General features: G+C 42.8%; 1 protein-coding gene across 5 annotated transcripts in view; it reads right to left on the reverse strand.

Moving 5' to 3' along the window:
• SPATA20 (spermatogenesis associated 20) overlaps nucleotides 1-25,151 on the reverse strand; it is a 1,104,606-nt gene that overhangs the window by 815,288 nt on the left and 264,167 nt on the right. For all 5 annotated transcript variants that reach the window (XM_069200053.1, XM_069200051.1, XM_069200052.1 and 2 more), the window contains one exon: nucleotides 16,535-16,669. In XM_069200053.1, coding sequence (XP_069056154.1) covers nucleotides 16,535-16,638 — 104 coding nt within the window. In that variant the 5' untranslated portion in view covers nucleotides 16,639-16,669. The remainder of the gene's footprint in view (nucleotides 1-16,534; nucleotides 16,670-25,151) is intronic.

Below are 25,151 nucleotides of genomic sequence, written 5' to 3' on the forward strand. Positions count from 1 at the left end.
ATGTTTACTCTTGCTTTAACTAGCAAGTCTGTACTACACTTTTGGGGCATCAGCATTTTTCCTTATTGACATGGGGAACCAGATTTTCTATATAAGTCTGCAATCAACTTCAGTTTGGAACATGCCTCAGGTAGTCAATCTTCCAAGGGAGGACAGGTGTACATCCTTTTCCATCTGAGGAAAGGTACTTTCACTATCATGAACTTTAGGAAGGCTCCCGGAGCCCATTTAAAGCTAAATGGCAGAATTCTGTATTAATATTTGAAAGAAAGTGTAAATAATCACAACCCTTGTCAGGGTTAACCCTCAAAGTCACTAAATTAACTTGAGCTTGAGCCTCTGGTAACTACAGAACAGAGCAGACAGGCTAAACTTAATGTAATGTGCAAAATATATATGCAGTACCACAACAGTAATAACTGCAAAACAAATCAAAAAGCGCAAACCAATTTAGACAAATAGAGTAAAATGTGATAAATGAAATGACAAAAGCCAATAGGGGGAACCAGATCAATGACTTTTTGAAGTTTTAAGTACAAATAGTGCCAAAAAGCAGAAAGCGCCAATGACAGTCAATATTTGCTGTAGGTCAGAACCTAGGTGCAATTTGAGGCTGACCGCGATAGAGGAAACATTGTGCCTGGTACTAGCTTGTGGATGGCTATGACTCCGGAGCACACACTAAAAGAAAGTTCCCAGGGCCAACCCTACACTGTTTGGGTATTTTCAAGATGACACAAGTCTTCAGCCACATTGAACCTGGACTCTGAGGGTGGCTGGGGGCTGTGTGTGGGGAATCTACTGGGTTAAAGCTAGTGTCCTCCCACATCTAACACTAAAATCTAGTTTAAGGTAGCCACTTTACCCACAACAAATGCAAAGGCTCACAAGAATTGTCTTAGCATCCTGTTCTCTTCACTTTCAAGTGTGCCTCTAGTGTTATATGTGAACCCAGCAAACCTTTCAAACAGGAATTGACACTGTAGTGTCAAAAAGGACATCCACAGCCCCAACCACGCATTTTCGGTGGAGTTCACAGGAGTCATCACTGTCTATTCAGGTCAGCTTATTGTTTGTACCAGGAAGGCATTCCCCACCTTCTCGTGGTTAATTATTGGCTGGGAGAAGCTAGAGAGTCAATGCAAATTAGCCTACCAGATCATTAGGCAGCCGAAAGGTAGCTTTCCAAAAGTTACTCTTCCTTAATATTCATGAAAAAACGACTCCACCATTGAATTTGATTTTTAATAACTTATTAAAAGAGTTGTTGTTTAATTATTTTTTTAGCTGTCCCACTGCTGAGATACAGTATTATTATTTTATTCTGTACTATGGTATTTTACATCGGACAGCTAGGCCTGCCACAATGAGAATAGTTTTTGGGTGCTAGTACTTTAAGGGCCAGATGTAGCAAAGGTTTTTCCCCATTCTGTGTCTATGGGAAAAAGTGTTCGTACATATGGCCCTAAATCTCTAAATGTTCCTCTACATTCCCTACTTTTAAATACAACAAACTTTGCTTTGTGGACTACAAGGTCTACGCAGGAGTAACTTATTAATATTTAAAAGGAAAGTTTTGACCTGTGAAATTCTTAGTATTTGTCTGACTTCCTCACAATAACCACCAGTTTCAGTTTTTCTCTGCCAACATGAGCCAGCTGCTAGACACTGACTCCAGCTTTTCACATACTACCCACCAGACCTTTGTGGTCAAGACTCCATGCCCACTCAATACAGGGTCTCTATGCTGGAAGTAACGTCTTCAGTGCATGCATCAGCCACTGGCCGATGCACGCATGCCCTCCCTGGTGCAGGTGTCAACCAGTGGTTGACGCCAGGGAAGGTTTTAAAAAATCCTCCAGTGCATTGCACCAGAGGATTTTTTTAAATTTAAATATCCCTTGGGAAACACAGAAGAGCTTCAGTGTCTCCCCCGCCCCCTCACCCACCCTCTGTGTTAACGTCACAGTTTGTTTTACCCGCTGGAGCAGGAAGCAGCAGGTAAGGCCGCTATCTGCTCCGATTGGGAAAATGGGCCTCAACAGCCTTCAGGGAGGCCTCGTTTGAAAGGGGAGATTATCCCCTTTCAAACGAGGCCTCCCTGAAATGGTTTCCTGAAAACCCCACTAAACAGAAGGGACGGGTTCAGCCCCCTCTGAAAATGGGGCAAAACTCCCCACACAGACCCTCCACAACCCCCCTCCTCCGGCATATTTAAAAAAAAAAAAAAAGTTCTCGCATCCCACCCAAGGGTTAAAAAAAAAAAATATATATATATATACATATATGTTCTGCGTTCCTACTTATCTCCTATCAGAGCTTACAGAACCTCTCTGGAATGCACTTCTGAGTTCAAAGAATACCTTTATTGTTGTTAATTCTTCCCCACCCACAAGTTCTTGAGAGACGAACTAATAGATTTCAAGCACACGTTCAAAAGAGTAAAAGTAGTTGCAGCAATGAAAACAAAATATATCACAGTACTTCTCAGCTGCAATAGTGGGAATGGCTAAGTGGGTGCACCAGAAATGTGAACAGCTGGGAGAAAAATCCACTTACAGGTGGGCAGAGATGAGAGAGATGCACATTCCCCTAGATTTGATAAAAACTGTGCAGCACGCACAAGAGCAATCTGTCCCACAAGCAGTCACAGAGAGAGGAAAGTTACCAGGACAGATATGGCAAATTGATCAGGTTTTAGGGGGAGTGATTGCTGCAGATTACCTAGAAGAAATCAAAATTATGCTGATAACTAGAAAATAATTTGATTTATTCAAACAAATTGGAGACAGAATGGCCCAAATTGTCAAAAGTGCAGTGAATGGAGGTTTGGTAAAGAAGGAGTCTGCCCCAGCCCTTCTGACAGTGCAAGAAAAGGGAAGCTGTGGTGCAGCAGATAAAAACCTCAGCGCTGAGGTGTGGGTTGAATCCCCAAATGACCCTCCAGAACCTGCAGAAATCATAACAAAGGGCCCTAAAAACGTCCTGCTGATTATAGAACAGGGAAAGGAAGAGGAAGGGCACATTTCAGATGACAAATGTTATTTGCAAGAAAAGTCATACTTTTTTCTTTTGCAGATCCTACCACGTACCGCCACTGTCCCTGAGTGTGCTGTGTGGTCCCCCTTCGGGTGTGTGGTCGGGGAAGGGACCGAACCCCCAACCTGAACCTGACTGAGTAAAGTGCAAACACCATGGATCCATTTTGCGCAAATGGCGCCTTCAGTTCAAGTTCAACTTGTTTGATTGCATTCTTCTACTGGAACTAAGCAACCTTAACAGTTAACTGTCTGTGCTTTTTCGTGTGGAACTCTGACTTTCGCTTACATTCCAGCAAACCTTTCAGGTGGACCGTGCACCTTTAAATGAGTAGAACTCATGCTACATCAAATTGCTATTTTAGAGACACTATTATCTCATTCAGAGTATATAAGTTTCAGTCTTTTCTGTGTAGAGGTTTCTGATGTGAAAGGTTATGAGATCTATATGTTAATCCACTTCCATTGCTTTACAGTGATTGCTTTTATCATTCAAATCTGACTTGCTGATAATGTTTTTTTTTTGTGCTGATGTTTTTTTTTTTTTTTTTGTTTGAAACAAGAGATATGTGAAACAAAAATTCATTGGTCATAGGGTGGAATGTGATGCTATTAATTGTGTTTGACCAATGACTTTGTGTTTCACCACTGCGCATATTAGTTGCTCAATGTTCACCAGTAGCACATTATAGGTTTTGTTCAGTTTAGCCGCCTATTGGCTTTGACATGGCATTAGCCATTACTTTCTGTATTCTGCCTATTGGCTTTGACATGCTGTATTTAGTTTAGCCGCCTATTGGCTTTGACATTGCATTAGACATTACATTTTGTATTCAGCTCAGCTGCCTATTGGTTTTGACATGACATTAGACATTACATTTGATATTTAGGTTAGCTGCCTATTGGCTTTAACGTGGAGTTAGACATTGCAGTTGAAACATCGCAGATGTCTGTATTCTTCCAAGCTGTGTTTTTCCACAAGATGAACCAAGCTGTTTTCTTCACACTAGACTAGACCTGATAGGAGAGAGTACATTTGGTGTTTTCCTTTCTGCTCAGGCTTGGGAAGAGGAGAAGTCTAGGAGATCTGGCCAGTCTCCAAAGGCTTGCGTAGTTTTCCTGAGTCTGAGAGGAGGGGGCACGCTTTTGTAAGGATGACTCGGGGCTACAGTGAGTTAGATTCGAATCTGCTTGACTTCAGGCTGGAACTAGGCACCAGTTGCCAGTCTCCCTTTTGGGTAGATAATCTCTTTCTCGCAGTTGACCGGAGTCATCAACTTGCAGACCCCAGAAAGATGAAGCTGAGTTAGGCCCTGCTGCCTTGCTCAAACGGTGATGAATTAAATTTTTATGCTTTGCTAATATAATCTGCTGTGTACATTGCAACTGAGAAGTAATGTGATATATTTTGTTTTCATTGCTGCGACTACTTTTACTCATTTGAACGTGAGCTTGAAGTCTATTAATTCGTTTCTCAAGAACTTGTGGGTGGGGAAGAATTAACAACAATAAGGGTCTTCTTTGAACTCAGAAGTGCATTCCAGAGAGGTTCTGTAAGCTCTGATACGAGATAAGTAGGAAGGCAGAACAATATATATATATATATATATATATATATATATAAATCTTCAACAGATGAACAATGGATCAACTGACGGCTGCACTATATATATATATATATATATATATATATATATATATATATATATATATATATATATATATATAAATATTTTAAATGAAACTGACTGGGGATCACCCGTGAGCAGGGCTGACCCCGTATGGGGGCTATTTTTTTAAATAGATTTATTGTTTCTCTGGGGGGCCATGATCGCCCCCCCCCCCGGGAAACCATACAGCTATTAAAAATAGATATAGACACACACACACACACACACATACATATACAGGGAGATCACTTTGCGATCAGCCCCCAGGGAAACTACACCCACATATAAAAGTGGCCTCTTTATATATGGAAAATTTTACTTACCCAGTAGACATCTGTTTGTGGCATGTAGTGCTCTAGATCCACATGCTTTGCATAAGTCCGCCATCTAGTGTTGGGTTTGGAGTGTTAGATGAAGGGTTTGGGTCACAGGATCGAGTGACTCCTCCTCTTGCTGATACTGCGCATGGGCATAGAGTCCTTTGTTAGATTGTTTTCCCGCAGGAGGGTGAAGTAAACAGTGTAGAAGTGTAAATGTACATATATGTATTAAAGAAATGAGATGTCCATGAAATGTATATACAAATTGACCATATATAGTACTACAGCGGCCACAGGCTTCCGGGGAGGAGGGAGGGCGCATGTGAATCTACAGCACTACTTGCCACGAACAGATGTCTACTGGGTAAGTAAAATTTCCCATTCGATGGCATGTGTAGCTGTTGATAGACATGCTTTGCATAGACTGTAAAGCAGTCCCCTCCCAAAATAAGCGGTGGCTAGCCTGTAAGAGTTGGAGTAGTTCGAAATAGTGTTTTAAGCCTTGCCTGTTCAACATCTGCTTGTTGGTGAGATAACACATCCACACAGTAGTGTTTAGTAAATGTGAGGTGTAGACCATGTGGCTGCTTTTCATATATCTGCCATTGATATATTTCCTAAGAATGCCATTGACGCTCCTTTCGTCCTAGTGGAATGTGCTTTAGGAGTTACTAGTAACTATGTTTTAGCTTTAAGATAGCAAGTTTGAATACACTTTACTATTCATCTGGCTAATCCATATTTTGAAATAGGATTACTTTTGTGAGGCTGTTGAAATGCCACAAAGAGTTGCTTAGATTTCCTGATTTTTTTTCTTCTACCTACATAGTACATGAGAGCTCTTTTAACATCATGGGTATGAAGAGCTCAGCAAATGAATCTGGCTGTGGTAAGAAGACTGGCAATCCCACTGGCTGATTGATATGAAACAGTGAAACCCCTTTTGGTAGGAATTTTGGATTTGTCCTAAGAACTATTTTGTTTTGTGAATTTAAAAGAAAGGTTCCTCTAAAGTGAACGCTTGAATTTCACTAACTCTTCTTAAAGAAGTGATTGCTACTAAGAAGGCATCCTTCTGTGATAGAAAACTGAAGAGGGCAAGAATGCATGGGTTCAAATGGTAGGCCCATGGGTCTTGTGAGTACAACGTTAAGATTCCAGACAAGAGCTGGTGGTGCTCTAGGTGGAATAATCCTTTCAAGACCTTCCATAAAAGCCTTTATAATAGGAATCCTAAACACAGAAGTATGTTGTCTATTCTGGAGGTAAGCGGCTATTGCTGTTAAATGGATTCTAGACTGGATCTAAATGGAGGTTAGTGGCCTATTACTAAGTGTAGGTACTTACCTGCCCTTACCTATAATCCATTTTCCAATAAGGTGAAAAAACGTAAGCAAATATCCCTGACCGATTGATCCACAGAGCACTGTCCTTGGATTGAGGGTGGATGTGAAGTTTTGGCATTTTGCATTTCTCTTATGGTGAAAAGGTCTATGTCTGGGGTTCAACACATTTGGGAGTATTGTTGAATCACCTGTGGGTGAATCTCCCATTCGTGTACTTGTTGCTGCGTCCTGCTTAAGAGGTCCGCTAGTTGACTGTGTATCCCTGGAATATATTCTGCCAGTAACTGAATCGGATTGTTAATTGCCCATTTCCAAATTGTCTGCGCTAAGAGGGACAATTGAGATGAGTGTGTCTCCGCCCCCCGTTTTTGCAGATAATACATTGTGGTCATATTGTCTGTCCTTATTAACACTATCTTGTGTGTGATTTGTGTCTGAAAAGCTTTGAGTGCTAGGAATACTGCTAGTAATTCCAAGTGTTTTATGTGATAAATGTGTTGGATTGAGTGCCATTCCCCTTGTAAAGTGAGGTTGTTGAGATGAGCTCCCCAACCTATCATTGATGTATTTGTTGTGATTATGGTCTGAGGCACAGGGTCCGGAAAGGGGCACCCCTTTAATAGGTTGGTGTGATTCCACCATTGCAGAGTGATAAGTCGGGCGGTCCAACAACACTAGATCCTGAATGTGACCTGTGCCCGAGACCATTTTTGAGAAAGACACTGTTGTGGTGGTCTCATGTGCAGTCTTGCATTGGGTACTACTGCTATGCATGAAGCCATCATTCCCAATAGTTTCATCACCAACGTTTCTGTATATGTGCGGTTGTATTGTAGTTGAGATGTGAGATTGTGAAATGCTTGAATCCTCACTGAGTTTGGGTATGCTAATCCTGATTGAGTGTTCAGAATTGCTCCGAGATACAGTTGTATCTGTGCTGGCTGCAGTTGAGATTTTTTATAATTGATTGTGAATCCTAGATTGTGTAGGATGTCTAAAGTATACAGTGTATGTTGTTGACAGATCTCAATTGTACTGGCTTTTATGATCCAGTCGTCCAGATATGGGAAGGTATGTATGTGTTGTCTTCTGAGGAATGCTGCAACTACTGCTAGGCATTTGGTAAATACCCTTGGTCCTGTTGTTACTGTTGTTACCCCGAATGGTAGCACTTTCAATTGGTAGTGCTTTCCTGCTATAACGAATCTTAGATATTCTCAATGTGCTGGATGTCTGGGGATGTGGAAATATGCAACTTTTAGATGTCATGCTGTCATGTAATCCTGTTTCCGTAGTAGGGGAATGATGTCTTGTAGAGTGACTGTATGAAAGTGTTCTGAAAGGATGTATTTATTGAGGGGTCTGAGATCTAAGATTGGTCTGAGATTACAATCTTTCTTTGGTATGAGGAAGTATAGTGAATTTACTCCAGATCCCTGTTGGGATATAGGTACCATCTATATGGCACCTTTGAGTAGTAGTGATTGTACCTGTTGTTATAATAAATTGAAATGTTCCAGAGTAAGTTTGTGTGAACGAGGGGGAATGTTTGGTGGAGTAGAGATGAGTTTCTAGGCAACAGCCATGTTAGATAATTAATGGAACTCATTGATCTGTAGTAATGTTGTGCCATTGTGGGTAAAATATTTCCAGTCTTCCTCCCACAGGAGATGTATGCTGGGTGGGAATGTGTAAGAAATCACTGTTTTGTTGAAGTGGAGGAACCTCTTGGAATGGTTGATTTACCTCTTCCTCCATAACTAGTTCCTCTGTAAGAGCCTCTAAACGAACCTCTGTTGTAGAAGTGTGGCTCTTTTTTTGGGGGGATGTGGATGTTTCTGTGCTTGCTGATTTGAAACCATCCCTAAACTGTGGCCTATGAAAAGTTTTCTGATTAGGTGTAGTGTATAACACACCCATAGCTTTAGCTGTCTCAGAGTCCTTTTTAAGAGTCTCTATTGTAGTATCAACCTCTGGCCCAAATAAATGTTGTTTATCAAAGGGCATATTTAAAACTGCTTGTTGTATTTCTGGCTTAAAACCTGAAGTCCTAAGCCATGCTTATCTTCTAATGATGATGCTGCTGTTGACACCCTTTGCTGCTGTATCCGCTGCACCTATACCGGATCTAATTTGGTTACTGGAAATAGCCTGCCCTTCCGCTACCATTTGCTGTGCCCCTTTTTGATGCTCTGGTGGAAGATATTGCAACAACTCTTCCATTTGATCCCAATGATCTCTATCATACATTGCCAGGAGTGTTTCAGAGTTTGCAATCCTCCAATTGCCGCTCTTACCTGCAGCATCAAATTTGCGACTATTTTTGTCTGTAGGAGGAGCATCCCCTTTAGACTGGCTATTGGCTCGCTTTCTGTCTGCACTGACCACTATAGAGTCAGGTGGTAGTTGTGTTCTCATAAAAACCGGATCAGACGGTGCAGGCTTATACTTGGTATCCACCCTGGGCATAATGATTCTGGATTGTATTGGTTCTTTAAAAATATCTTCAGCATGTTTAAGCATGCCTTGGAGCATAGGGAGACACTGATACTCTTTTTGAGTATCAATGGGATCTGTATGTAATTGTAAATTATGATACACTGCTGCTCTGGCTATAACCAAATTGTAAGCAGTGGTATATTCAGGGGGAGATGGCCTTGCAGGGTATAAACTGGGATAATTGTGAAGAATGGGATCTGTCATACATATATATATATATATATATATATATCCAATGGATCTTGAGCCTCTTGAGGATCATACAAATCATCCCTATGTGGTGAAATAGTGGATTGTGGAAAGAATTGCGTAGGTGAAAGTGGTGGAATATCAGGTGGTGGAGAAGCAGGAAGTAAAGGAGAGTGTGGTGGTGAAGGCTGCTGTTGTGCCTTTTGTTTCTCCTTTTGTTTAAATACTTTAGTAGGTGGAGGCCCAGCATTTAAAGTTTCGTGAAAAGTCCATTTTCTTTTGATTGTTGGAGGAGGAGAGGTTATGATCCTTCCTGTGTCCTTATGTATAGGGATCTTTCGCTGTTTAGTGTCCATGACCTCCAATGTTGGCTGTATTTCTGATGACTCCTCAGTAGCTGGAGCATATCTACCACCAACAGGTTTCAGCTCTGAAAGATTGGATACCGAATACTTGACTCAGGCCGAAAATGTCAGCCCAGAAAGTGCTGTTACTTTTTTTGGCTCTGAGGTGGAAGTCAGATTTTCAGCTCGGTACCGAAACAGATGTGGCATGCTGTTTGCTGTGTGCCGAATGCACCTTGGTCTTTTGTTTCGGTGCCAAACCCGAGGGTTGGTCATCCGAATGTATTTTTCGGGTCCAACCATGGCTTGCAAGAAGTGGAGGAGTGAAGACCAATGCAGAAGTCTTTTTAATTGTCTTTGGGTGATGGGACAGGGCTGATGTACTCACGTACTGTGCCAGTGGGATGGATTGGCTGTTGACATCAGAATCTCTATCCGAATCGGACTCTGCGATGGAAACGGTTGCACGCTGTGCTAATTCTTCTTGTGCGTGTTCGTCCTTGAAGATGTCGGGCGTGTGTTCTGACAACTGGGATGCTATCTTATTACTTTGATCCCTAAGAGTCTTTTTGGATCCAAACGACCGGCAAGTGTCACAGTTTTATTCTCTGTGATCTGGTGAGAAACAGAGACTGCACACCAAATGTTGATCGGTGTATGAAAATTTGGAGTGACACTGAGGGCAAAAGCGAAACGGAGTCCGTTCCATCAGCCTAACATTGTTCAACTACAACGTGTCGAAGTAAGCCTAAAAAGGGCGAGGTTGCAATTGACCCAGATGATTACAATCACATGGACTATAAGGTTAGAAAACGCAATTGAAACTGTACCGACATAGAAAAGAAGAGAAAATTTCAGATAATACCAGTTGACCCCGATGATTACAATCACATTGACTATAAGGCTGGAAAACACAATGGAAACTATAGCGACGTTTATAGAAAAGAAGAGAAAATTTCAAATAATACCAAACCAAAATCTACCGGAGCGAGAGGGAAACACGTCTGAACCTGACGACGGCAAGAAAACAATCTAACAAAGGACTCAATGCCCATGCTCAGTATCACCAAGAGGAGGAGTCACTCGATCCCTCTTCGAAGAAAAACAACTTGTAACACGTCGAGCCCAACACTAGATGGCAGACTTATGCAAAGCATGTCTATCTACAGCTACACATGCCATTGAACATATATATATATATATATATATATATATATATATTCGCCATCAGTTGTCTTGCAGGCGCGTCTTCAAAGCACTGAACACACTCCAACCGAGACGTTTCAACCGTAGCTTTTAGGCAGCAATAAAAAAGTCAAGCTAACTCTTGTGATTATGTGTCTGCTAGAGAAGGATCAGACTTTTCTCTAGTTGCAGTTTTGATGCCATAAAGTAATGCAAAAGGTTTATATGCCTGCTGCAAAGATCAAATCTGTATTTTATGTGAATAGCTGAGTGGACTAGTAATGCCAGCCATTACCTACTCTATAATACAAATTAAATGTGTGTGTGAGGGGGGCAATGGTGAGATGAAGGCCACCATCTGGGTGGTAGTGAGGGAATCCCAAGAACAGGTAATGGGATTGGGAGCACCAATAACGATTGTCAGACTGGGTGTCACAGGTGCTGAAGACTGTGACGATGGGTATGTCACAAGGTGAAGTAATAGTGTATCTGTTTTTGTTTTTTTGAGTGTCTTCAGAGAACGTGCTGATTGAGGGAAGAAGTGAAGGTAAGGTGACTGACCTTTACTGTTGCACTTATCACACACACACACACACACACACCAGCAATTCTGTGACTGTCTACCTAGGCTAGTGTTTTAGAGGGACAGTTTAGCCAGTAGTAGAAATGGCGTCTCACTGGAGGACTGCTGCTCAAGCCCTAATTCAGGTTATCGAAGAAAGCTTTGACGTAGGATCAGAGGCTGAGACATTAGATACTAAGACAGCATCTGAGGGATAGGACAATGGAGCAGACTCTGAGAGTGATTCTTCAGTCAGTGGAGTCCCATCGGACAACTCCTCTTCCAGTGATTCTGAGGGAGGTGATGAGGATAGCCGTGCTATCCCTTCGCAAGCACAGTCTGTGCAGCAGGACAATAGCAGGTTAGCCCAACCCTGAGAGCAGGTGCATGCAGCGGCAAGCACAGAGAGAGTGCTTTTGTGAGAGCTCCCCATTTTAGTTCAGCCCCAAATTCCACCGCCCAAATCATATTGTGGAGACATCGATATTATCTATCACAAAACAACCTGGCAAGGCAGGCACCTGCGTTTTTGGTTATGGGCCAGGCGGTCATATAGGGAAACCTACCAAACCTAGACATTTCTGGAAACTAGACACCCGGTGAAGTCCACGGAGGTGTGGCTTGTGTGGATTCTCTAAAGTTCTCTTATCCAGAATACCCTGCAAAGATGAAATGTTGTATAAAAACTCTATTTTTTCTTGCATTTCTGTCACACAAACTACAGGAATATGCTGGGATCCACAAAATTCATACCACCCAGTGTTTCCCCACCTGTCCTGATAAAAAACACTACCCCACCTGAGTGCCTGTACCTAGTGCCTGCATCAGGAATGGATCCCCCAGGGTCAACAGTTGCCCTCATGTAAGGACTAAGATTGACCATTGTGTAATCCATTCCTGTCACGGGCACTCGGCCTACCCTTATACGTGAGGTGCCATTTTTATCGGGAGACTTCGGGGAATGCTGGGTAAAGGAAGTTTGTGGCTCACCTCAGTTTCTAGAATGTTTTTTAGCCCAATTTTGAGGTTTCCAAAGGATTCTGGATGCCAGAACACAGTGAGAGCCAAACAAGTCACCCCATTTTGGATTCCCCTAGGTGTCTACTTTCCATAAATGTATAGGTTTGGTAGGTTTCCCTAGGTGACGGCTGAGCCACAGACCAAACTCCACAGCTAGGCACTTTGCAAAAAACACATCATTTTTCAATTGAAAAATGTGATGTGTCCATGTTGCGTTTTGGGGCGTTACCTGAGTGGATACCAGGCCTACCCACACAAGTGAGGTATCATTTTTATCAGGATACTTGGGAGAACATAGAATAGAAGAACAAGTGTTAATGACAATTGTCTTTCTCTACATTTTTGCCTTCCAAATGTAAGGGCCTGTGTAAGAAAGAAGTCATTTTGAGAAATGTCTTTCTATTCGTATGCTAGTATGAGGACCCCCAAATTCAGAGATGTGCAAATAACCACTGTTTCTACACTCCTTATCTTGTGCCCATTTCGGAAATACATAGGTTTCCTTGATACCTATTTTCACTCTTTATATTTTTCCAAATGAATTGCTGTATACCATGTATACAATGAAAATCCATTGCAAGGTGCAGCTCATTTATTGGCTCTGAGCAGGTTGGGTTCTTGATGAACCTACAAGACCTATATATTCCCGCAGCCAGGAGGGTCCAGCAAACATAACGGTATATTGCTTTAAAAAATCTATCATAGCTGGAAAAAGTTACGGAAGAAAACATCATCAGAAAGGGCTGTTTTTTTCAACTCAATTTCAATATTTTTTTATTTCAGCTGTTACTTTCTATGGGAAAATCTTGAAGGATCTACACAAATGACCCCTTGCTGAATTCAGAATTGTGTCTACTTTTCAGAAATGTTTACCTGTCCGGGATCCAACCTTGGTTTCACACCCATGTCTGTCACTAACTGGAAGGAGTCTGAAAGCACCAAAAATAGTAAAAATGGGGTATGTCCCATTAAAATGCCAAAAACTGTGTTGAAAAATTTGGTTTTCTGAATCAAGTCTGCCTGTTCCTGAAAGCTGGGAAGATGGTGATTTTAGCACCGCAAACCCTTTGTTGATGCCATTTGCAGTGAGAAAAACAGATGCTTTCTTCTGTAGCACTTTTCTCCCAATCCCCCCCCCAAAATTCTTTTAGCTGTATTTTGGCAAATTTCTTGGTCTCCTCCAGGGGAACCCACAAACTCTAGGTACCTTTGCAATCCTCAGAATGTTGGGGAAAAAAGGATGCAAATTTGGCGAGGATAGCTTATGTGCACAAAAAGTTATGCAGAAACCTCTGCTGTGTCACATAGAAAGGAATTTTCACCTATTTGTAGTAAATTGTTTAATATATTTTTTCTTTGTTCCTAAATAGTATTCTCTCCTGAACAAGGCAGAACAGCTTACCTTTGTTAGCACTGTACTGCTCTTACACATTTCTACTTGCTCAAGGTTTAACTGGCGAGTACCTTTAGCCACCATGCATTGAGACACGGTATGTAAGCAAAATAATTGTGCTGCACTAAATTTCAAGAAGTAAGATAAAGGATGATGTTAGCCTTTCTCCGATGGGGCATTAACGCACAACAAGTAAACTGGGTTTATTTCTGTCACTCAGTCCTATTTGTTAAATGCAATGTTTGGATGTTTGTGGTCTGTAAAGTGACATCAATAGCTGTTATTCTAAGTGGTCACGTGTTAATGTCACTTATCTATTTTCTTGTAGCCTGCAGTATGTGTTAAATTGTCTGTCTTATAGCCTGGGCCTGAAAGCTGTGCTCTTAACAGTCCGATCAGTGAGTATTGGATAGTATTTAGATGGGCGAAGCAAAGTTCAGGATTTTATTTTGCTTTTGTGAAACAGTATTTGTCCCATTTTGTTTTCAACCTTGCTGATTACGATGTTGCAGTAATATCCAATTGAAAAGAAAACATGCATATTTTTCTTCCACCTGGGAATGATTGGATATTCATGAGGCTTCTATAAAGGCTTTTGATTTGTGTAGTTGATGTTCTTTTTCTTTAAAAACAGTTCACTTTTGTTTTCTCAGAGAGCAGCTTGGGATAGTCAGTCTCCAGACACTGCCTTCTTGGATGCGTGTGCGCTTTCTGCGTGGGAAGAGCCGCACACTAGTTTGTGGTTGGAAGTTGTGTGTGCGTATTAAAATAAAAAGGACTTGTTTTTATTCAGGTATGATTGCTGCATGTTCAAAGCGCTGAACAGTCCACAAGCATGCTTTCACTGTACACTATTGTGTGAACTATTAGCTTGTAGAGGATTTGTTTTAGAGTATATGTTGTGACAAAAGTATTTGTGCTCATAATAATATTGGTTTATTTAGTCCGCGTGCACACAAACACACTGTATAGAGTATATTTGTATGTGAGCTTAGGATGGGTACATTATAATGTGTGCATATCATCAATGTATAGTTATCTTGATGCCGTAACTGTATAATGTATATGGTTTGTACAGTCTGTGTGGGATATTGTGCATAATCATTGTGTGCCCAGTTTGTGTACATTGCCTATACAGTAAAGTGAGAATACATGGCAATGTTGCTCATTTTATTCAATGCATATTGCATATGGGGCTAGAATAGAGTGTAAGTATGCTCCAACACTCTGCATCATTGGATCTGTGCACGGGAAATGGCGACTAGCCTCCCAAAAAATGCCATGACCCCAGAATAATGTGACCCTCCCCCCCCCCCAGCTGCATCCACTCTCAAACTTCACCAACCGCCACTGACTAAAACCAGCAATACACTTCTTAGTTGCTACAAAAAAAGTGAAGTGGGCATCAAGCCAGTGGATGAGATGGGAAAAAGAGAAAGAGGTTACTAAGACTTTGACATCTGGGATGTGTAAGCTGCTGGAGTTGAAAGTAGATATACCAGGCTTTGTGATCATGGGGACACATTAATTGCGCCTGTTGACAGGATAGGTCAGGACAGGTAGGGGCTGGGGAGAGTGTGACTTTTATAACTGAAATCTGAGTCCATTCTGAACATATAGTAGTATAAATTGCATATCTCCCTACTTAATTTGTCCAGTTTTCAGAGGACTCAAGAAGGAGTCAAGATGGGTGTAGTACTGAGTTGATATATACAAATTACATAGAGCATTAAATAATTTTCATCTATTTACAATAATATTAGCGGAAAAGTCGAGTTACTAACGGCTAGTAACCCTGAGCTAGAATCGTGGTGTCTTGGAGGTGGCATGCCTTGACAGGCCCGAATGTGCTTTCCTACAGCGCACTTGGGGTGCAGAAGCACCAGTGAGTTGGGTAAATGTCCATTACTCCAGCATTCCAAGGGAGATTTCTAGATTGATGTTGGGGTAGGAAGACGATGTCAAGAGCACGAATGGCAAAACACTAATAATCCTCAACATCAAGAGAGATCAGGACAGAAAACCTGGCCTGGCAAAAAACAAGATGCCTCCAAAATTATTAATGGTGAGGGTACACTTCAAAAAGGAGCATGAAGATGCACCAAGGGCCGAAGAGTGCTTCTTTCCCTGGAAGTAGTGGATTTGAAAGGTGCTTTACCTATCTCTCCTACCTTAGGCTGTTAAACACTTACTCTACATATGAGGCTTCTACATGTTCTCTACAAACTGATTTTATACTTCTTAATGGAGTGAGTTAGGAAAGAGGGTGACATAAATTAAGGACGCCTGACAAAAATAGTCGACTTAATCACTGAGAATAGAGAAATTAAAAAAACTCAACGAAACTAAAGTCACAAGAACCCTGCTTTGCTTAGGGAATTTAGGTATGTAAGCTTGAAAAGTAAACTGCCAGGGCATGATGACACAGGGCAGCTTTTGGAATCTTGGAAGGATGTTGCTTGTTTCTCTCTGGTATCAGTCTATGCATAGGATAGCACTTGATTCTACCTTTTACTTTTATGGTGTTATGGGGTGTTTTACTCAAGTGCACAGAGATGTGTCTGATTTGAAATGATTGTGTTAGTGTTAAAAAAAAAGGACTGAACATCTTACAGTATAAGGGAATATTCTAATTACACATTTTTTTCAAATTTTAACATAAACATTTAAAGTTAATATCCAGTATCCAGCATAGTAGTGGAGGCCTTTTAGTGTGAAAACCGGAGAGAATCCCATCATGGAGAACCTCAAAATCGGAATCAGGACCATGTAATTGAATCAGATTATTTCCCCCCCAAAACCTGATGGGTTACTGGCAATGTCTCCGTTCTCTCCTTTCTTGGAGGGCCCAAGAGCTAAACCACCACTTCAACATTGTAAACAGTGCAATGCATTGCTCACAGTGGCACACAAAGATGAGGCACCTCCACCCTGGAGTCACAACTCGCTCCACTACAGTAACACTCACCAGTCCACAGGATTGTGTGCATGTTGCAGGAGATATGGAGACTTCTCGTTGATAAGGCGGTTAGCATGAACGGCCATGGTGGGTCTTCTCCCTCCTGTGGCCATTCTTATGGGATTTCTCCAGAGAAGGAGCCTCCTGGAAGAAAAAAAGTCAAAACTTTAAATCACTGAAATGTTTACAAAAAGGTCACTTGTTTCATCACGTTCCCGCACTCTACAAATCCCCATGTACCTCTTTTCATCACTAGTAAATCTCTCCTCCCAAAGTATGTCCTAAAGCAGTCCTCGCTCCTCTCACAGCCTCATTATAAAGCTCTCCTACAGTGCACGGTCTCTTTGTAGTTAGGTTTGCACATCGTAAAAGCTATACATACATCAATATTATCGTCACGCAAATCTACTGTACCATTCAACCCAAAATAGAGCACTACAAACCCCAGGACTGCACCATTGACCACTCAGCACGGGACACTACTTCTGTCGTTTCCGCATTACCTCACACCACATCATTTCTATGCCACTGCCAAACCATTATCAACATGTCACTACGAATCCCAGCACTGCCCTACCAGAAAAACTGCATACTGGTGTAATTACCAGAACTGCACCAGCACACTAGCAACCCCAGCTCTCCATTACTCCGAGAGCATGTAAATACCACCCTACACCACCACACCCTCCCCCATCAGTTGAAACTACAGCTACAAAATTAATCAGTTCTACAGCACTACAGTACAACCAGTAACATATAATGAGATGAACAATGACCCCCTGCCTGAATTTCTTGAGGTGGACTATCTCCTGCTTAGCTGGAAACAGATCTGTTTTTCTGTTCTTGGAGAAGGTTGTTCTCTGTCTCTGTTTTAAGTTATATTGTTATTTCGAGCCTATTATGCCAACCTGCCTCCGCGAAGCCTCCCTGTGGCCTTTAATATAGAAGCTTACAGCTCTGCTTGCACAAAGTCTACCAGGCAGTCAAATACTCTCCTCTTTGCCTAATACATGTCTGTACCAAACATTACAGACACTTTTCTGATTATTTTTAAAAGGACAGGCTTCTCAGTGAATGATATTAAATGCAAGAGTTAGTATATTTATCTTTTTGCACCTTCCCTTCATCCTGTGAGGTATTGTAGATGGTAGGAATATATATATATATATATATATATATATATATATATATATATATATATATATATATAAATATATATATATATATTTATATTTGATGTGCTATCAAACTGTTGTAGAGCAAATACTGATTCTGCATGTGCAAATATGCAAACAACACTGAATGCAGCACACACTTATGTGCACTTAAATGAATATATGAAATGTAATTGGGGCACATAAGCAAAAAAACTGGTGATTGCACTGTGACAATTGTTTTTGGTGTGCCTGTGAGTCGGCACATTATGTTATTGAGTATTCTAAGATAACAGCCACCGAGAAGCCGCAGTGAAGCAGCAGACCACATGAGGCCGCGGGGTCCAGAGGCCGCCGCGGACACTAAACTGAACTCACCCCTGACCAGCCTCACCCAGTGAGCATCACAGTGCTGAGGTGAAGAATCCTTCTTCTCCCCCACCTCCCAGACAGAGCAGGAGCTTAACTCCCAGCAGTGTGGGAGCACTGCGGCCCATGAAGGAAGCCCCTGGAGGAGGGAGCACAGGGATAGCAGAGGGGATAGTATGGCCCAGGCCCCCTGAGGTTTTCCCTCCCCAAGGTTAGTGGTTAAGATGCTGCTAGTTGATCAGAGAGTGGCGCAGATGGCCAAAGTGCTGTGCGGCCCCCCCAAGGGGGGTGGGGGTGATGAAGGGCCTGCTGCAGACAACGGAGGAGGATAAAGACCCACTGAAACAGGGGAAGCTGGACAAATACACTAAACTCCTGGCTGGCGGGGAGATGAGGCCGGTGGGCCCACAGTGACACACAGAGACAGGATTGGGGGAGTGCCCCAATTAAAGGACAGACACCTTACTGAGGTCAATTGAGTCCTTAAGCCAGGTTCTGGAGACCAAAATTGGAGAAATTGGTGTTGAGGTAGCACATGATTTGCGGACAACCATGGGACTTGAGGCAGACGCTGAAACACAGACAGTGTCAATGTAGGGCATGGTAACAGACTTCAACCAGACTTTTCAAAAGCTGCGGGGCCTCTATGGCAAACAGGTGGCCCGCGTTGAGGATGCCGAGAGGTGTTCCAGATGCAATAATCTACGTTCCTGGGGTTCCCTGAGGGAGTGGAGGGCTCTCATCCAGAAGAGACCTCCTTCCTCGAGCATTGGATTCAATCCTTCCTCCCCTTGAACCACCTTTTGCTCTGTTTTCTGGTGAAACAGGCTGACAAGGCCCTGGCAGTGAAACTTCCACAACGGGCAACCCCCATGGCCAATGACTGTCTGCTTCTTGAACAACTGAGATAGAGATTTGGTGTTACGCATTGTCAAGTTATCAAGGGAGGTTAAGTATGAATCCAGGCAGATCCTTATATTCCTGGACTACAATAAAATGCTGCAACGGCAGAGAAAAATTTACAAAACAGTAAAAAAGAAACTGACACCCTTACTGGGCACAAGAGTGGATAGAGGCAGGACCCCGAGGCAACTGTAAGGATCAAAAACTCCTCTCCATGGCACTCTGAATGTGAAAGGGAGGTGGAATGGGGAGACGGGATGGCGCTGAACATGTAAATGTCATCGGAGCTCATCTTGGCCCTGGAACATGGAAGCCTCCCTAGAGATGCACCAGAAGAGCATTCTTTGGACACAGACATTGCAGACGGACTGACTAATCGTCATTGTACAGAGCTCCAAACAGGGGACTCAGACAAATGCCTATGTAGCGCTGTATATGCTTCAAGCGATAAACTGGAATTTGAGTATTGCAGGGAAGTGCGTCTGAACAGATGTTAAGGCAGATGGGTGTGCGGGGGCAACCAACCTTTCTCAAGTTAGGAAAATGGGTATTTAAAAACCCAGGTTAGGGAAATGTGGGGTGAGGGGGAACAGCTGTAGATGTTAGAATCGGTTATTCACAACTCGGAACAGCAAGGCATGCGGTCATAAAGGCACAATATGACACGAAAGAGGAAAAGACACCTATGGGTACCAGGTACAGCACACAGTGGTAGTGCGACAGGGACGAATCCACAACATCTTGACTCATTGCCAGACCTCTTGTGGGACGTAAACGGACTGGGCTGTAAATCAAAAGAGGGTTTGCAACGCAATATATTGGTAGACACACCTACTGGTAAATGGTTGCCGATGCCTGCAAAGGGTTACATTCATAGTGCCGGCCCTTGCACTGTTCACAAGAGGCTCCAGGGAGTAGTGATCCTAACCAAGAAGACCCAGGTGGAAAAACAATGGTTAGATCCCGAGGGATGTTATGTGGCAGTGAAAGGCAGGTGGTAAAGGTAAAACGCCCTGACTGTCAATGTGGTCGTCCCCCGAGGCTTCAGAAATGAACACTAGAGGCACTGAGTTCCATCCTTATAGATAAGAGTAGCGATCTCCACATACCAGATGGGGATTTCAGCAAAATTATGGATTGGGAGTTAGAGAGACACATGCCTGGGCCGACACAACCTACAGCACCCACAGCGCTAGCACGTTTCCCCCTGAGATGGGTCTCAGGGAGGTACCTTCACCCATGAGACAAACAATTCCTTTCCGGAACTCTCAGGACCTTGGCCCTTTAGGACTATGTGTTCGTCTCGGGTACAGAGTTGAGGCGCACTCAATATTTGGCCCTAAGGCTATCAGAATACTCATTGATGCCCGTAAGCTGTGTCAGATAAGCAACTGGCTGTCCTTCTCCATCTGCAATTCCTAAACCTTTTTTTAACATGCACGAGGCAAATGGAGCCTGCCCCCAGACCTCAATAATGCGATTATTGTAGCTAACCACAAGAAGGGTAAAACAACCAATCTAATCTATGTTACCAGTAGAGACCCATCTCGTTGCTGAAAAACAATGAGAAAAAAATCTTAGCCAAGATACTGGTGAAAAGATTGGACAGGGTGATAACCAATGAGGCCCACACCGACTAGACGAGTTTTAGGCAACTGAACCTTAGACGGTTACAGTTGTGGCTAGATCGACTTAAGACTGATACAGAACCCAGGGCAATAATGTTACTAGATGCTGAAAATGCATTCAACTCCAAAGACTGGCACTACCTGGTCGAGAGCTTGAGGTAGTTTTGATTTGCCCCAAGTTCTGTAACTGGGGAGCCCTTCTCTATAAAGTGCCCACCATGGGGCGAGGGTGAACAGGTCGGTCTTTGACACATATGCCTTGGGAAGAGGCACAAGTCAAGGGTGTCCATTGTCTTCCCTCCTGTTTGCATTATGTCTGGAGCCACTGGCTAGCTAGGTACACTGCTGAGTGGACATCGTGGGCTTTCCCCAGGTGTCTGAGGATACAGAAAAAATATCTTTATATGCCAACTATGCTATGGTGTACCTAGCAGAACCAGAGTTTTCGATCCCTGCGGTACTGTCAGTGTTCCATGTTTTTGAGGCATACTCTGGGTACCATATAGATTAGGAGAAAAGCATTATATGCCGACTGAGAAGGCCTGCGGTGACTGAAAGATGACTTTGGACTGACAAGGAAAGCCTTTAAATACTTGGATATCGATATCACTACAGACAGAGAAAGGCTCCTAGAACTCAACCTGGACAGAGTTCTGGGCGATCTTTGCAAAGACACAGAATGAGGGGTATAAACTCCCTTTGACAATTATGGGCAGGGCTGGCCACTACAAAATTATTACTCTGCCCAACCTGCTCTATGCACTGCAAAACACCCCATACTACATCAAGAAACACTTTGACAAATTAGATAAAATACTCAGTACTCTGCTTTGGGACGGGGCAGAACAGCCCTGAGGGCATTGTTCAGGTCATTCTACAACAGGCAGCTTGCACTTCCTGACATGACAGCGTACCATAGAGCCACACAGTTGCATATTATTAACAACTGGTGACACAGTCTACTTAATGAACCAGCATGTAGGATAGAAAGAGCACCAATGAGGGCATTGTTCCATGTCCAACTCATCTGTGGGAAATAACACAGGAAACACTTACCTGAGCCAACCCGGACCACCTTGTGCATCTGAGACAATGCCGCCAAAGCTCTGGGTTGCAAGGGGAAGATTAACTTGGCCACCCCTTATGGAAGGGAGCAATACTGACAAATACACGAAAACTCACTGGCTTTCACCAGTGTAAACAGATTGGGATAGAAACATTAGGGAATGTGCTGGCAGATGGAGAGTATAAATTGTTTGAGTCATTACAAGTATAATTATTAACCGATACTCAACAGTTTAGATATTTGCACCTAATACATGCCCTCAGGAAAATAAATGGACCTGCCAGAACATAGCCCACTTGTCAGCTGGGTACTTGGGGGCATGATCACCCACAGGGCAGTATCCCAGCTATATCGCACTATACTTACCAATACTGTGGATGACCTAGGAAAGTTATGGGAAAATTGGGAGGCCTATGTTGGAAACCTAGAAGACAGTGATTGGGTGGTGGCCATGATACACCTCAGGGAAGTTGCTATCAAAGCCAGACTGAGAATGATCCAAATCACCATCGTCCACAGGTGATACTACAATAGATCCCAGCTACACAAAATGGGGAGAGCTGAGAGCCCCATTTGCTTCTGGTGTGGCTTGGTGGAGGGCATGTTCCTACATATGATGTGGCGCTGCCCGAAGGTGAGCACTGATTGGAGATCAACTGTCACCGAACTGGATCCTGTGGTGGAGATGGTCATTCCTAAGACATCCCAACTAGTTACTAGGCTTATACAATGATGTAGATATCCTGAGGGAATAACTTTTGTTCTGTATGCTGGGTTTTGTTGTGGGAAAAAGGGACATGGTCAAACTGCAGGGGAGGGAACAGACTCCAAGGAGGGATATGTGGTGAGAGAGAATGAATAGATGTATGGAGGCAAAACGAGTGGTCTATGAGAGCCAAAACTACCCCAGGACATTTAAAAAGATTTGGGGGCAAAGGAGAACCCACAAAGGACTGACAGACAGGTCATGCGACACAACAGAAGTGGAGACTCCACCATAAAGCCCACGCTAGCAGAAGGGATGGTGAGACGGCATGTACTGGCAGAGGCACCTACAGTGCTCGTTATGGATTACTGGAAGCAGTGGGACCAGGAGAGAGAGAGCAAGAGAACTCTAGGGAGGCAACATGTGGGGGTTCACATGCTTACTGTTGTGCATTAATCACTGTTTATATGAACCCAATAAAAATATAACAAAAAAGAAGAAATTTAGGCAAGCACTTTTGGTGCTAAGAAAGGTTAGCTAAGAGCTAAACTAAGAGCTAGAAGAGAGGGGTTAGTGAACACATACTGGTTCCATCATTCAGGTCATGAACCTTTAAAATGACCACTGAAATGTAGCAATACTTTTTATTATTCTGTTAATTCCTTTCAATGCCACTATATAGCTTGCTTTAATAAATACAGATACCCATGTTATTGAAACTAGATTAGGAGATAGATGTAAATAAAGTCCTAAAGTATGTCATATGCATTCTTGGGTGTGTCCATGGTGAAAGAAGTGTTGAACGTCACAAGATTGATTGTTGCCTAGACTACACCATCTCCAGGCAATGTGCTGGTGGGTTCATGGGTTACAGTCCACCAAGTTCTTAGTCTCATGTTGAAAAATTGGTATTATGAAGCCTAGGCTTTGCCAGAGGGTTTAGAAAAACTTACAACTGGGCTCTATTTTGTACGGAAGCACAAAAATCCATTACTACCAACCACTGCAGTAACATTCCATTTATCTCACAGCACGATACTACCACTACTATGGTATCTCCTTGCATGACTGCACTTCCACTGCCAATTAGCAAACTAACATTCTCCCTCCAGTGAACTTCAACAAATACCACTGTACTAAAAAACATGACTATTTCAAAACCACTCTCAAGAACACATCCCCAACCATCATTCTCACACATCCCTGAACACTACTAATGCCCTACAAATTGATGCACTACTACCCTTACAAAATCACTACATATCACCAGAATACCAAAACTATGCACTACACTATTATAGCCCAGGACCCATATGCTGTGCCAGGCAATGACCCAATGACCACCCAATAGCATAACATAACGACATCTGACACTAAACCTCCACTACTGCTGTTCTGTCACCCACATGACTAAACAACCACATCAATGATCCAAACTACGGCCTCCCATCACACCAATCCCAAAACAGCACTTTCATACTCAGCACTACATCACTGTGAACATAACTAAAAATCCCACAGCACCATACCACCTAATCAAAGAAAAGCACTGTTATTGACCAGCACTTCATAATGACCCAACAGTTCTGGAACACCAGGTGATACCATCCCCACCACCATGCTACCATCCCCACCACCACATTACTACACTATTGGATTATACCAAAGCATTACCACCTGCACAGTAGCACTCCCCAGAACTGCAATCCAACCCCGTACTTCCCTAAACCTATTCACACACTACAGCCCCACAACACTAAACAACCATCTAACATCAGAACTACACTACAGCTCTACTATGGCACAAATGTAATATAAATCCCACCACTGCTGCTTTCCCACTTCGCAGTACTGCATCACCCATCATAGCAAAGCGCCCACCCAATACTAGATCAGCCCCCATTTCCACACCTCAATACAATTTCGACATACTTCATTTCCACATCTCAATACGACTTCAACATACTTCAGGACACCAGTACCCCACCAACATTCCACTCCATCCATCAGTATCACGCTGCCAAAATCCAGCATCATTCAACCACTCACCACACCACTACTTCACTGTCATCATAGCATCAACACCCTGCAGCACCACTGCAGCCACTGCAATATCACAACACTACAAGTCCCCACTTCACTACCAACCCACACCACAACACTGCCTTCTCCATTGTCATGGCACTGTACTGCTATACCCTGGTACCATGCATCCCCTCACTGCAACCACTGCCACCACCAAATCATTAACCACCACCATTACTCAATGACCCTCTCACCTCAATGCAATAACCTTTCACCCCTTATACCACCCTCAAATTATACTAGCAACCCCAATACGACAAGATCCTCCCCGGCACTGCACCACTGAAAGCTCTCTACAATTACCAAACAAAACAAGCACAACCATCTCTCTAGGACACCTCAGCACTAGAAGGTATCAGCCCATACCTCCAAACTGCCATTCCACAAAATCACACTATTACTTTTTCTCTTTAAAATACTTTCTTTTTTAGATTTTGCAACACGTACAAACATTTCAGTGCCCCAAACTTGACAATAATTCTTCAGTGGTCAATGGATCTTCATTGCAACGTTAGCAGATGCAGGTCCATATTCATCTGCATCTAAACCCCTCCAGCGGAAGTCCTTCTCTCCCACCTACAAGATGGTTTAACAGGCATGGGCATATGACAACTATGCAAATGAAGGATTTAACCAGCTGTTGTCCCTATGGGTTGCGAGCCCTCAGGTTCAGGGCATTGTGTGCATCAGTATCTACTGTGACAAATATTGTTGC

This window comes from Pleurodeles waltl, chromosome 7, assembly GCF_031143425.1.
Source record: "Pleurodeles waltl isolate 20211129_DDA chromosome 7, aPleWal1.hap1.20221129, whole genome shotgun sequence".
NCBI classification, from domain to species: Eukaryota; Metazoa; Chordata; class Amphibia; order Caudata; family Salamandridae; genus Pleurodeles; species Pleurodeles waltl.